This window comes from Hyla sarda, chromosome 2, assembly GCF_029499605.1.
Source record: "Hyla sarda isolate aHylSar1 chromosome 2, aHylSar1.hap1, whole genome shotgun sequence".
NCBI lineage: Eukaryota > Metazoa > Chordata > Amphibia > Anura > Hylidae > Hyla > Hyla sarda.
In genome coordinates, this window is record NC_079190.1 from 395113518 (window position 1) to 395127646 (window position 14129).

Consider the following 14129-nt stretch of genomic DNA (forward strand, 5'->3'; position numbering starts at 1 on the left):
GTGCCATACTGGCCAGGCAGGAGGGGCGAACTGAGGTAGAATCAGATGCAGCAGATCAGGTCAGGTGACTTAGCAGGGCTGATGCTGTTACAATAGCAGAGCTGGATAGCTCAGATGCAAAAGACAGGAACAATGGAACACAGCTGACTGGAACACAGCAGACAGGAACACTGGAACACAGTAAACTGAAACAGCAGTCAGAACCCTGGAACACTGCAGACATGGGGACCTTAGCTGTAGAAACCTACCAAATTGCTCAAGCACCACAGAATGTGAGAAGTGCTCTTTTGTAAGTGGTGCCTGGCAGGAATTGGAGGGGGATCAAATAGAGTACACTGGCACTGTAAGTCTCAGCCAGTGCTCGTGCACAGGCCCTAGAGGGCAGAGGGGAAACATTAACAATTGCAAAAGCAGCAGGAAAAATTCCAGAGAAATAAGGCCAGGGTGCACAGCAAAGACATGGCACTGAGCAAATAGCCTGATGCCGGTAAAAGCCAGGACACATATTATGCCGGTGGCTGCCAACCAGCTGCATTAAATCAAGATTACTTTTTTTTCCAATTTGTATAGGATGTTTAGTGGGTAAAAACACACCCTTAAGTAAAGTATTACTATTAAAAAGTATATGTACCCAAATATTTTCAGGATCAAATGCAAAAAAAAAAAAAAAAAAAAAAAAACTCATCATCCAGAATCCAGAACTTAGTTGCATCAGAAATTTCATTTACTGAGAGTTATGAATGTGTAGGAATTGATTTGAGAAATGGACCATTTAAAAGTAATCAGTAGACATAGTCACTTAGGTGTAAATGGAGAAACCCTTTACTTGGGGAAAACATGATATAAATGATATAACAATAAACACCTATAACACCTAAAATAAAAGCTCACAGTTTTCCAGATGCAATACTGCAGACTATCATCAAGGTTTCTTCTAATCATTTTGATTTCCTCATTGTACATCCAGTGCGATGTCTACAGTAAACACATGGATTTCTTTCTACCTTAATGTCTTCCAGGAAATGCTATAGAAGATTGAATATTATGCATCATTGGCCTTCACTCACTGTAGAGCCAGCCCTTGAAATGCTTCTAAATAGATCTTAAATTATGTAACACCACTTTTAAAACAACAAGAGACAAACCTCAAGAACAAGTTTTTCTACTGTAATGAAACCTCTGGTTACTTCTCAATATAAACAGCTAAAGTCAGCAAAGAACGTCATCATCTGCCAAGGCTGGACTGGAACCCTGTGACCTGATATGTCTTTTTGGTGCTTTGGATTATAGCATTGGGAGTCTGACACAGCTATTTATCACAGTCTCCCATGTGTGAGACTTCTGTGCAACTTTTAAGCTATAAAAAGGGCTATACTTTGATTTGTTTCAAATAATGTTTTACACTGGTGGGGAAAAAAGCTATTCATCATTCTTAAGCTATTTTTAACATTTCTGTTGTTAAAGTCTACCACTCGTTACCAGTGGAAAATCAGGCAAAACTAAGTAATATACTGTGAAACGTATGGATTATTATCTCTTTGGGCTGCGATCTGATGGCCCGTTTACACTTTCAATGCCATATGTAAATGTATGCTTTGTAGAGTCTCCGGAGAGTATCTTGTCATCTCTAATGAAGCCACAGTCACTCTACAATCCTCCTGACAAAAACCTATTGACTGTCGTCGGCTGTATGCCACAAGGATCAATATACTAAATACATTCAGTATGCAAGAGAAGGTTTACTCTGTTCTAAAAATTAATCGCATAGTTTAGTGATAAAGGAACAACTGAGAAATGCACCAGAATTGTTGAGATCTATGTGCCAATGACAACTTGTTACTTATCACCTGGCAAGGTTCATGGTAAAATCACAGGCTAAAGAAATCCTTGAGCAAAACCAAAGAGTTGGTTGCATTACAGAGAACCTCAGCTACTTTGTTCTGGAATTAATCAAAGCCTTAATGGGAAAATCCGGAGCTGGGGCCATGGAAAATAGAAAAAGAAACAATACATATCGACACTGCTCCAGCTCCCATTCATCTACTTCTGTCCCCCCTACACTCGTCTCCTTAGCCTGCTTCCAAGACTAGCACTTGCCAGCTCAGCCAATCATTGGCCATAGCCAATCAACGGAAGCTTTAGTGGGATCAATGTAGGACAATGGGTAGTTAGGAATAGTTTTTTTTTTTTTTTTTTAAGCACTGGACTACCCATTTAAGGTGGCCATACACTTTCAATCAGTGTTGGCTGAATCTCTCATAAACCTCCCATATTTATGTGTTATCAGTGGGGTGAGAAAGGGTAAGCTGCTGCCAGACAGCTGTAGTGGCTGCTTATCTTTTAGAGAACAAAAGAGTTAGGCAGCTAAAATCCAATATGCCTAAACCTTCTCTTATCCAACATCATCTGTCGGGTGAGAGTTAGTAGGCTGCCAAACACGTAATAAGTTGTCAGATTTTGTCAAACTTTTGACTAAAGTGTTGAAGAATTGTAGTACAAACACCTTTAGTCCACAGTTACTTTCTGACATTTCCTAATAATATTAGAAAACTAATTCAAAGAGCAACCCACCTCAAAATAAAACAAACCAAGCCTAACTTGTATAATACCAATAAGCGGATATCAGTGGAGGAGGCTGCATGCTGCCTATCGTTTTTCCTGCAGTGGAAATAGGGACCATGTAATACACATCTTGCCCACCCAAGCCGGAACTACTCTACGTCACTATAGAACCCTCTCTATAGAACAAACCCTTTAAGTCCCAAACCTGTTGTACATCATGGTGAAATAGGTTTTTAACCTGTTTTGTACCGTCACAAAAAAAGTGCAATCGAGACCCACTGCAATTGGAAGTATTTAGCCGGCTGATCCATCTGACACTTTAACTCCATGGAGTTAAGCAGTCAGAGGGAGTGTACAGAAGGGGAGTGAAGAGCGCTGCTGTGAACTTCACCAGCTTATAACTCACAATTGCAACTGGACTGGACTGACATCTAAAAAGTTTTCCTTTTGTGACAGTGACCACTTAAATTTTCAATAAAGCACACATTTTTTTATTAGGAACTATTTGAATTTTATTACAAGGCAGGAGGCTTCGCATTTTTGCATTATCTCTCTTTACTGCTCTTATAATGCAAACAAATAGCAGCAAATATTTGACAATAAAGTTATTGAAAGAAAAAGGTGGACATATGTAAATAAGTATACATAGGTAACCAATCAAGCACAGGTACAAGTGATATAAGGAGCTCAGTAAATGACCACTCCCTCTTTCTTGCTGCTCTTTCCATATATTGTGTGTGTATATATATATATATATATATATATATATATAGATACTTTCACAGTATCATTCATCCAGCTAACACACTATCCCTAGTGTATTCCACTATGTTTACTCCCTGCGAACCTCCAGTCAGTGGCCATTTCCCTCTTCACTTTAACTCGCCTCTCATTAGTCTTTTACTCTCTACGTCCTGTTAGCTGGGTTCCGGTATTTGTTCTAGTCACTGTCGGCTCTCCTTTAACCCTCCACCTCGGAACAAGCTATTCACTTCCTTGTTTAGTCGCGCGCACGGCCCTGTTAACTCGGGGCCGTAATATCGCGAGACTTGCGCTCCAGTTGGTCATCAACTGTTAGCGCGGGGATTCAATCTCCTCACAACTTCGGCAGCATTCCTGTCAGTGGCAGCGTCGTCCCTCCTCTCTCTCACTAAGTATATGTCGTAACAGCCTGACCTTTTCAGGTCACTGTTTCTGCCTCTATACTCATTTTTTGTAAACCCCATATATTCTGGGTCTCTTTTCTGTGGCTATTCTACAGATATTATATTGAAGTATTGTTATTACTTTATTCATTACCCCTCTGCCTAAACTAATAATAAGTTCAAAATGGCTAATGAGGAGGCTACCAAAACAGATGTTCCACAAGACTGTGAGAATATGAAGGATAAACACATTCAAGATATGGTTAACCAATCAGTACGATCGGCTTTGTCATCTCTTCCTGACATGGTTGCTAGGTCAATTGCTATGGCAATGTCCCGCCCGGGTCCTTCACATTCCCCTAATGTAAATCCATCCACTCTGTCAGACCTTTTCTGATCAGCTGACGAATCTACATCACAAATGGCCGAGGGTTGGAAACACCTAGGGAAAGCCTCCCGTAAAAGGCATATACTATCTACCGGTCTAAAGAAAACCCAGAAAACAGCCAAAAGGGTTAAAGACCAGGTTTCTTTGGGAAATCCAGATGCTACACAGCAACCATTACCCTCCACCCGTGAGGAGATAAAAGAGAAACAGGTTCATATAGCTTCTACGGCTTCTGCTAGAACTAAGCCTAACTCTTATGTTTCCTCCCCGGACCATTCTTCCTCTGAGGAAGAGGGAATTATCTACTCAGATAAAGACAATGACTCAGATTATGAAGATATATCTGAAGATGAAGACGAATTATTAGACACTGATGCATCTAAACCTGCTCTATTAGATACTGCAGGAATTCCATTTTTCAACCCAGAGTCTATAATGCATCCCAGATCAGGAGAGTGGGTTCCTCACCCCTTAAATACCCAATTCCTTAATCTTTGGGTCAGAAAACCCATGGATAGGGCAACAAGGAATAAACTATGATTCGAATGCCCTCGCCCTACTCTATCCCAAAAATTGTCGGCCACCCCTGAACTAGACGAAATATTGGTCAAATACCTTAACCGGGATCGCTGCGTCACCGGTAGCGGTAATCGGGCCGGGATGACTGCTGTTATCTAACAGCAGGCATCCCAGCACATCGCCGAGGGGGGTCCTGAGACCCCCCCCATTACCGTGATGGGCGCAAATTGCAGGTCAATTCAGACCTGCGATCTGCGCGATTCCAGGTCATACAGGTCACTGGTAAATAAGAGGGATCGGGGGTGTCCGAGACACCCTCGATCCCCCTGAAGGGATAGGAGTTTGGTGGCAGGGGTGCCACCCCTCCTATCCCTGCTATTGGTCGGCCGAGCGACCGACCGATAGCAGACTGGTGTAGGTGGGGGGGGGGGGGGGGGGTTAAAGTTTGGTTCCCCTGCTTTGCTCACCTATCGGTGTCTGGGCAAAACGGGGGAACTGTCCAGGGAAGGTCGGCACCGAAAGTCCCTTACCTGGATCCCGGAGCGCGATCCTCCATGCGGGGATCCCCCACGTGCGGCGGCAGCAATACATCCGGGTCCCGCTAGGTGAGTTTTTGCCTAGCAACATCAGGAGGGCCACAGTTTACAGTGGTCTCTAAGCCGTGGCCCTCCAGATGTTGCAAAACTACAACTCCCAGCATCCCCAGACAGCTGTTTGCTGTGTGGGCATGCTGGGACTTGTAGTTTTGCAATATTTAGAGGGGTTCAGGTTGTAGATCACTAAGTGGTCTCAAACTGTAGCCCTCCAGATGTTGCAAAACTACAACTCTCAGCATGCCCAGACAGCAGTTTGCTGTCTGAGCATGCTGAGAGTTGTAGTTTTGCAACATCTGGAGGGCCACAGTTTTGCGACCACTGGACAGTGATTTACAACCTGAACCCCTCTAAATCTTGCAAAACTACAACTCCCAGCATTCAGGAACAGCATAAGGCTGTCTTGGCATGCTGGGAGTTGAACTTGCGTGCCTCCAGCCGTTGCATAACTACATCTCCCAGCATGTCCTTCCGCAATCAGTACATGCTGGGAGTTGTAGTTTTACAACAGCTGGAGGCACACTGGTTGGAAAATACTGAGTTAGGTCATAGAACCTAACTCAAGGCTTTCCAACCAGTGTGCCTCCAGCTGTGTCAAAACCACAACTCCCAGCATGCATGGTCTGTCAGTGCATGCTGGGAGTTGTAGTTTTGACCCCTCTCCCATGTGAATGTACAGGCTACATTCACACTGGCGGCAGATTACAGTAAGTTCCCCGCTTCAAGTTTGAGCGGCAGCAAATTTTCCACCGCAGCTCAAACTCCTAGCGGGAGACTCAGTGTAATCTGCCTCCTGTGTGAATGTAACCTAAAAACACTACACTAACATAAAATAAAGAGTAAAACACTACATATACACACGTACACTGCCCCCCCACCCCCCCTTCCCCAATAAAAATGAAAAACGTATTGTACAGGTAGTGTTTCTAAGATGGAGCCTCCAGCTGTTGCAAAGCGAAAACTCCCAGCATTTCTGGACAGCAATTGACTGTCCAAGCATGCTGGGAGTTTTACAACAGCTGGAGGCACCCTGTTTGGGAATCATTGGCATAGAATACCCCTATGTCCACCCCTATGCAAGTCCCTAATTCAGGCCTCAAATGCGCATGGCGCTCTCACTTTGGAGCCCTGTCGTATTTCAAGGCAACAGTATAGGGTCACATATGAGGTATCGCCGTACTCGGGAGAAATTGCCTAACAAATGGAACAGTTGGGGTCTACACCAGCATGTTAGTGTAAAAAAATAAACATTTTTACACTAACATGCTAGTGTTGCCCTATACTTTTCATTTTCACGAGAGGTAAAAGGGAAAAACGCCCCCCAAAATTTGTAACACAATTTCTCCCGAGTACGGAGATACCCCATATGTGCTCTGGGGGCGCACAGCAAGGCCCAGAAGGGAGAGTGCGCCATGTACATTTGAGGTGATTTGCACAGGGGTGGCTGATTGCTGATTGTTACAGCGGTTCTGACATACGCAAAAAAAAAAAACACATCCACATGTGACCCCATTTTGGAAACTACACCCCTCACAGAATGTAATAAGGGGTGCAGTGAGAATTTAACTTTTAATTTTTAATTAGTTTAAAGCGAATAATCAGAGCTGTAGGTGATTTTAAAAAACCCAGCATTTTTAGCACCACATGTATTATTGTACTTGTTGTCCCTAGAGACCAACTGGATTTGTAGGATCTTCTCAGCACATCTGCAGAATGTGCTGATTAAGGGTGCTATGCTGATATTTAAAATACTATCACACTAAGGAGGGACAGTGTGATAGTATTTTAAATATCAGCATAGCACCCTTAATCAGCACATTCTGCAGATGTGCTGAGAAGATCCTACAAATCCAGTTGGTGCCTAGGGACAACAAGTACAATAATACATGTGGTGCTAAAAATGCTGGGTTTTTAAAAATCACCTACAGCTCTGATTATTCACTTTATTGTTAAACTAATAAAAAATTAAAAGTTTTATTTAAGTGAGGGATAAAAAGTGGACTTTTTGCTCAGTCCTTTGGGCTGAGTTGAGGTTAATAAATCAACATATGTTTAGTCCACCCCTCACTAGGGTCATTGATCCTTGTGATCATTAATTTTGAGCTATTCAGTGAGAATTTACACCCCACAGGTGTCTGACAGATCTTTGGAACAGTGGTCCGTGAAAATGAAAAATTTAGCACAGCCCACTGTTCCAAAGATCTGTCAGACACCAGTGTGGAATAAATGCTCACTGTACCCCTCATTACATTCTGTGAGGGGTCTAGTTTCCAAAATGGTATGCCATATGTTTTTTTTTTTTTTGCTTTCCTGGCACTATAGGGGCTTCCTAAATGCGACATGCCCCCCGAGCAAAATTTGCTCTCAAAAAGCCAAATATGACGCCTTCTCTTCTGAGCAGTGTAGTTTGCCCGCAGTGCACTTCAGGTCCACTTATGGGGTACCTTCATACTCAGAAGAGATGGGGTTACAAATTTTGGGGGGTCTTTTCTGCTATTAACCCTTGCAAAAATGTGAAATTTGGGGGGAACCGACATTTTACTGAAAATAAAATTTTTTTTTTTTACATATGCAAAAGTCGTGAAACACCTGTGGGGTATTAAGGCTCACTTTATCCCTTGTTACGTTCCTCAAGGGGTCTAGTTTCCAAAATGGTATGCCATGTGTTTTTTTTTTGCTGTCCTGGCACCATAGGGGCTTCCTAAATGCAACATGCCCCCCCGAGCAAAATTTGCTCTCAAAAAGCCAAATATGATACCTTCTCTTCTGAGCATTGTAGTTCGTCCGCAGTGCACTTCAAGTCCACTTATGGGGTACCTCCATACTCAGAAGAGATGGGGTTACAAATTTTGGGGGGTCTTTTCTGCTATTAACCCTTTAAAAAATGTGAAATTTGGGGGAAAACCAACATTTTAGTGAAATTTTTTTTAATTTTTTACATTTGTAAAAGTCGTGAAACACCTGTGGGGTATTAAGGCTCACTTTATTCCTTCTTATGTTCCTCAAGGGGTCTAGTTTCCAAAATGGTATGCCATGTGTTTTTTTTTTGCTGTTCTGGCACCATAGGGGCTTCCCAAAAACCATTTGGGAAAAACGTACTCTCCAAAATCCCCTTGTCGCTCCTTCGCTTCTGAGCCCTCTACTGCGCCCGCCGAACACTTTACATAGACATATGAGGTATGTGCTTACTCGAGAGAAATTGGGTTACACATACAAGTATACATTTTCTCCTTTTACCAGTTGTAAAAATTCAAAAATTGGGTCTACAAGAACATGCGAGTGTAAAAAATGAAGATTTTGAATTTTCTCCTTCACTTTGCTGCTTTTCCTGTGAAGCACCTAAAGGGTTAAAACACTTACTGAATGTCATTTTGAATACTTTTGGGGGTGCAATTTTGAACTGGTCCCTGAAAAATTGTGAGTTTGAAAATTTTGTGAAAAATTGGAAAATTGCTGCTGAACTTTGAAGCCCTCTGGTGTCTTCCAAAAGCAAAAACATGTCAATTTTATGATGCAAACATAAAGTAGACATATTGTATATGTGAGTTAAAAAAAATTATTTTCCTTACAAGCAGAGAGCTTCAAAGTTAGAAAAATGCTAAATTTTAAATTTTTTCATCAAATTTGGGGATTTTTCACCAAGAAAGGATGCAAGTTACCACAAAAATTTACCACTATGTTAAAGTAGAATATGTCATGAAAAAACAATCGCAGAATCAGAATGGTAAGTAAAAGCATTCCAGAGCTATTAATGTTTAAAGGGACAGTGGTCAGATTTGCAAAAAAGGGCTTCGTTCTAGAGGTGAAAATGGGCTCTGTCCTTAAGGCGTTAAAATCATCCAAGATAGAATCCTTGATTTGTTAGGTCCTTTTACAAAAATTTTGGATTTGGCAGAAGAAGCCACATCCTCGGGAGAACCCATTAATGTTAGTACTTTAAAAGGTTGGGCCCATCGTTTTGTGTTCATGTTTGGAAACGTTAATTCCACTATATGTATTGAAAGGAAGAGGGCCGTACTCATGAAGCTAGATCCCCAGTTAATTCATCTAGCAACCTCGGAATCCTCTCCTCCCACTGATGGCTGCCTTTTCGGCACACCATTCATTAAAGAGATAAATATGTGGGATTGTTTTCCTCATTAGATAAAGCACAGTCATCTTTACGTAAAGTGTTTCAGCCTAGAGTTTTTGCCAGGGCTGGGAAGCGTAGGGGCCGACTTCCCAGCCGCCAACCTTATGAAGGACAGCCTCAGTCCAGGGCCCCTCCCAACCAAGACAGATTCCAGACTCCTACGAACCAGTATCAAGCCTCCCCATTCTTTCCAACAAGAGGAAGACCGTGGCATGCCAGAGGTCACAGAGGATACGCAAAGACTAGACCCACTACAGGTAAGTACTCTTCAGAATTTTTTCCCTCAATTTCCCTTAGGCGGGAGGCTAACCCATTTTATCCACGTCTGGAATACAATAACTTCAGATGTATGGGTTTTAAACACCATTCTCTGATACCAAATAGAGTTTGTGTCTCCTCCATTTCAAGCTCACCCACCTCATCCAATTCTCTTTTCCAAAGAGGATCAAAACTTAGTGAATATGGAAATTCAGGAACTATGTTCCAAAGGTTCAGTAATCCGAGTCCCTCCTCACTCAACGGGTTTTTTGAGCAACCTGTTTTTAGTAAAGAAAAAAGACGGAGGTTTCAGACTGGTTATAAATCTAAGGATCCTCAACAATTTTTTGCGATACCAACACTTCAAAATGAAAGGGATTCATCTATTAAGAGATCTTTTGATTCAGGGAGACTGGTTGACCAAGATAGACCTCAAAGACGCCTATCTTACAGTACCCATGCACCATCTATCTCAACCCTTCCTCCAATTCATTTGGGAAGGCCAGAGATGGCAGTTCTCCAGTACCCTGGTGCTTCAGCACCCTGGTGCTTCACAAAGCTACTCAAACCAGTGGTGGCTGTACTGAGGTCTTGAGGTGTTCGTCTGATAATATATCTAGACGATATCCTTATTATTGCCCAGACTTTATCTCAGATCTATCTTCACACTCATTAGACTATGTCATTACTCACCAATTTGGGTTTTCTCATCAATACAGAGAAATCCATCATGACCCCTTCTCAGGAGGTGGAATTTTTAGGTTTCGTAGTCAATACCCAATCTGCAACCCTGAGTCTTCCCTCCAAGAAATTGAAAACCATCAGGAAGGAGATTCGCTCAGTGTTGAACAAACACAAAGTATCTCTTCGCACTATAGCTCGAATAGTAGGATTACTATCAGCTTCAATCCAGGCCATTTTTCCAGCACCGCTCCATTACAGAGCTTTGCAACGCTTCAACACCTTCGGGACGGTCTTGCGTATTCAGACGAGATAACACTCACAGACGAAACCAAGGAGGAACTCCTTTGGTGGTTGCATCACGTTCAATCCTGGAACGGGAAAACCATTTTCAACGTATCCCCAGACCTTGTGATAGAATCGGACGCCAGCTGTCTGGGTTGGGGTGCTCGATGCAGTCCTGTTTCTGCAGGAGGCAAATGGTCTGCCGAAGAAACTCTTCTTCACATAAATTGCTTGGAACTCCTGGCGGGCTTCTTTGCCCTCAGGAGTTTCACCAAAGACAAATCTCACTGTTGTGTCCTTCTCAGGATGGACAATATTGCAGCAGTCCAATATGTCAATCGTTTGGGAGGCAGTCAGAGATTTTGGCCAATATTACGAAAGATTTTTGGCATTTTTGTCTCAACAAGGAGATCACATTAAACGCAGAATATCTGCCAGGGCTTTCCAACTCTGTAGCAGATTGGTATTCTCGTTTTTTGGTGGATTTCAGCGATTGGAGACTGGACTCCAGCATTTTCCACAGCCTTAATTCTCTTTGGGGTCCTTTCCAGTTAGATCTATTCACATCCCGTTTAAATCGTCAACTGACCCGTTTTGTTAGCTGGTGTCCCGACCCGGAGGCGGAAGGCATAGATGCCCTAATTAAACTCTGGCTACCAGGACATCTATATGCTTTTCCCCCGTTTTCTCTTATTCCGAGGGTCTTACAACTTATCAAGAACCAGAAAGCTATGGTAACATTAATAACCCCATGGTGGACGACCCAACCATGGTTCCCTCAAATTTGGGGGATGATTATAGATTTTCCTCGAATTCTACCAGTACATCATTCAATTTTATTGAATCCTGCGGGGGAACCTCATCCTCTCATAATGTCCAATCAACTTACTCTTGTGGCTTGGCACGTCTCGGGGATTCCAACTCGAATCCAGGGTTTTCAACTAGAGACATTCTCTCAGACGCTTGGGCACAAGGCACCAAATCGGCTTACCGATCAGCTTGGAAGCTTTGGTATGATTGGTGCTCTCGACAATCTGTGGATCCCATACATGCACCTTTGAATTATATCCTGAATTACCTATCCATGTCTTTTGAAATTGGGAAAGCTTATAGAAAGATCAATGTTTATCGTTCAGCCATTTCCTCATATCATGCACCTATCCTTTCTGTTCCTATCAGCAAACACCCCCTAGTCTGTAAACTTATGAAGGGCATCAAGTTCAGACGTCCTCCCATGCCCAAATACTCTTCAACTTGGGATGTAAATGCACTTTTAGATCTTTTTCTTTCCTGGGAAGATAATGATTCCCTTTCTTTACAACATCTGTCTTTCAAATTGACTGTTCTTTTATGCCTCATCTCCTTTAAACGAACTTCTGACGTCAAGGCTTTAGACTTGTCCAGAAGACAATTTTATCCCAATGGCGTTCAATTTACAGTTTACAGACGAACAAAAACTAATATTCATTCTGTTTTCTACCCGGCTTTTCCACAACAACAGAAACTCTGTGTTGTTCATTGCCTAAAATCTTATGAACAACGAACTCAACATATCAGAAATCCTTCCTTTCCTCAACTTTTAATTTCTTTCCGAAAACCCTTTATGCCTGTATCTTCCCCTACTCTTGCCAGATGGATTAGACAAACCATGTCCATGGCAGGCATTGACATTTCTCTTTTCGGTGCTCACTCTACCAGAGGAGCTATGTCAACCAAGGTATGCCAAGCAGGAGGCTCATTATCTGACATCATGAAGGCTGCAAATTGGTCTACTTACTGAGTCTACTTTTAAAACCTTTTATTTTAGACCTGATCCTCACGTATCCATGGTAAGTGTTATAATTATATCGTAGCTTTATTACTGTTATTAAATAAAAAATATATATGTTTAGCTTTAAACATGCAAAAATGCGAAGCCTCCTGCCTTGTAATAAAATTGTAGATTTTCCTAGTCTTAATGAAGGAAAATATGGATTTTATTAAAGACAGGAGTCGAGCATTTTCCCTCCCATTCCCACCCTTACTATTAATATATTTTTTTTTTCTTTCCAGTTTGAATGGACTCCAATCTGGTTTTCTGATGAAGTTTTCAATTTTTCGTTACTGACTGTTGGGAATTTATGGAAATTGTTCAGAACTTCTCCTTACAAGTTTTTCTTCACTTAAGAATTCAATTAAAGATCTTCTCTTATCCAGAGATGACTAACATCGATCTACAGAACTTTGTTGTATGCAGTTTTTCTTCTAATCAACTTGATCTACACGTCTATGACTACTAATATATGTGGACTTTTTCTTTAAATGTTCGTTATTTTTGTTGCATCAAGAAAGAGGGAGTGGTAATTTACTGAGCTCCTTATATCACCTGTACCTGTGCTTGATTGGTCACCTATGTATACTCATTTACATATGTTCACCTTTTTCTTTCAATAACTTTATTGTCAAATATTTGCTGCTATTTGTTTGCATTATAAGAGCAGTAAAGAGAGATAATGCAAAAATGCTCGTCTCCTGTCTTTAATAAAATCCATATTTTCCTTCATTAAGTCTAGGAAAATCTACAAGTATTAGCTATTTGTAGTAGCACTATGTTAGATACTGAGATACTCAGTTACAGAAATATTTGCCTGAAGCAGAATTATCCAAAGATGTAACCCTTATTCCTGGCATTGTGGTGGTCCAAAGATTGTATCTCCTGATATACCTTACTAAAGATATCTTTTAAGGGAAAATCCATGTTACTCATATTGTCTCATGTATGCCCGAACCAAAGCCAGTCTGCCAGTCAGCTGATCACTTCAGAACCTGGATTCTACTATAAGATGCCAGCCATTGAAATGGATAAACAATGCAATTTCTGGATTGACTTGGTTTGCCAGGATGAGATTTGATATTGCTCAGAAACTATCTGCTGTTGAGCTCTAAAAGGGCAACCAGATTGATAGATGAACATTTATGACATCCATGACATCCAAAGGGCTGATAGGCCATGTGAAAAGGTGTAGTCTTCACAAAACAACCTCTTTAAGCTTTAGCTCAGGAATAAATCAATAATAGACCTCATATACCATAACTCCAAATGTGTCCATGGAAAAGCAAGTCCTTAAGCCCCTTTGATGACTTTCCATTACATGAGCCAGGAAAAAGTAATAGTCATTGTTAGAATACATGATAAGTCATGAGTCATGAGTATAAATATCATTACGGAGTGGTCAATAACAAACTAAGCGTGATGAAACACACTAACAGAGTCTCATTAGTCAGTGTCACCCAAATGTGAAGCCATACGTCAATGAGTCCTCGGCAAAAATGTAATGTTAACGATGGTAAAGTTTATTTTTTTTAATTTTTTTTACAGATTTCCGATTAAAAATGACTGGGTAGATCATTGACATACTGTTTATTCATCAAACTAATAATCTGTAACATAGGGAGTCCTCGACGTGTTTTCCAAAAAATCTTTTTTTTTTTATTTCTTTTAGCAAAAGTGCATTTGACATAGAAATAGTAAGAATAACAATTGTCTTTTAAACCTGCTAGTATTATTGTATCACCTTCATGCATCA

At 41.3% G+C, this 14129-nt stretch overlaps 1 protein-coding gene across 1 annotated transcript; it reads left to right on the top strand.

The window, feature by feature from the left end:
• Nucleotides 1–11314: 11314 nt before the first annotated feature.
• LOC130357483 (integrase/recombinase xerD homolog) lies at nt 11315–12343 on the top strand. Its single transcript, XM_056560181.1, has one exon. It carries the CDS (start codon nt 11315–11317, stop codon nt 12341–12343), a length of 1029 nt encoding a protein of 342 aa, XP_056416156.1.
• The last annotated feature ends 1786 nt before the right edge of the window (nt 12344–14129 follow it).

Excerpts from the sequence above, each read along its gene's own strand:
- LOC130357483 (XM_056560181.1), top strand. The coding sequence starts at position 11,315 with ATGGTGGACGACCCAACCATGGTTCCCTCAAATTTGGGGGATGATTAT.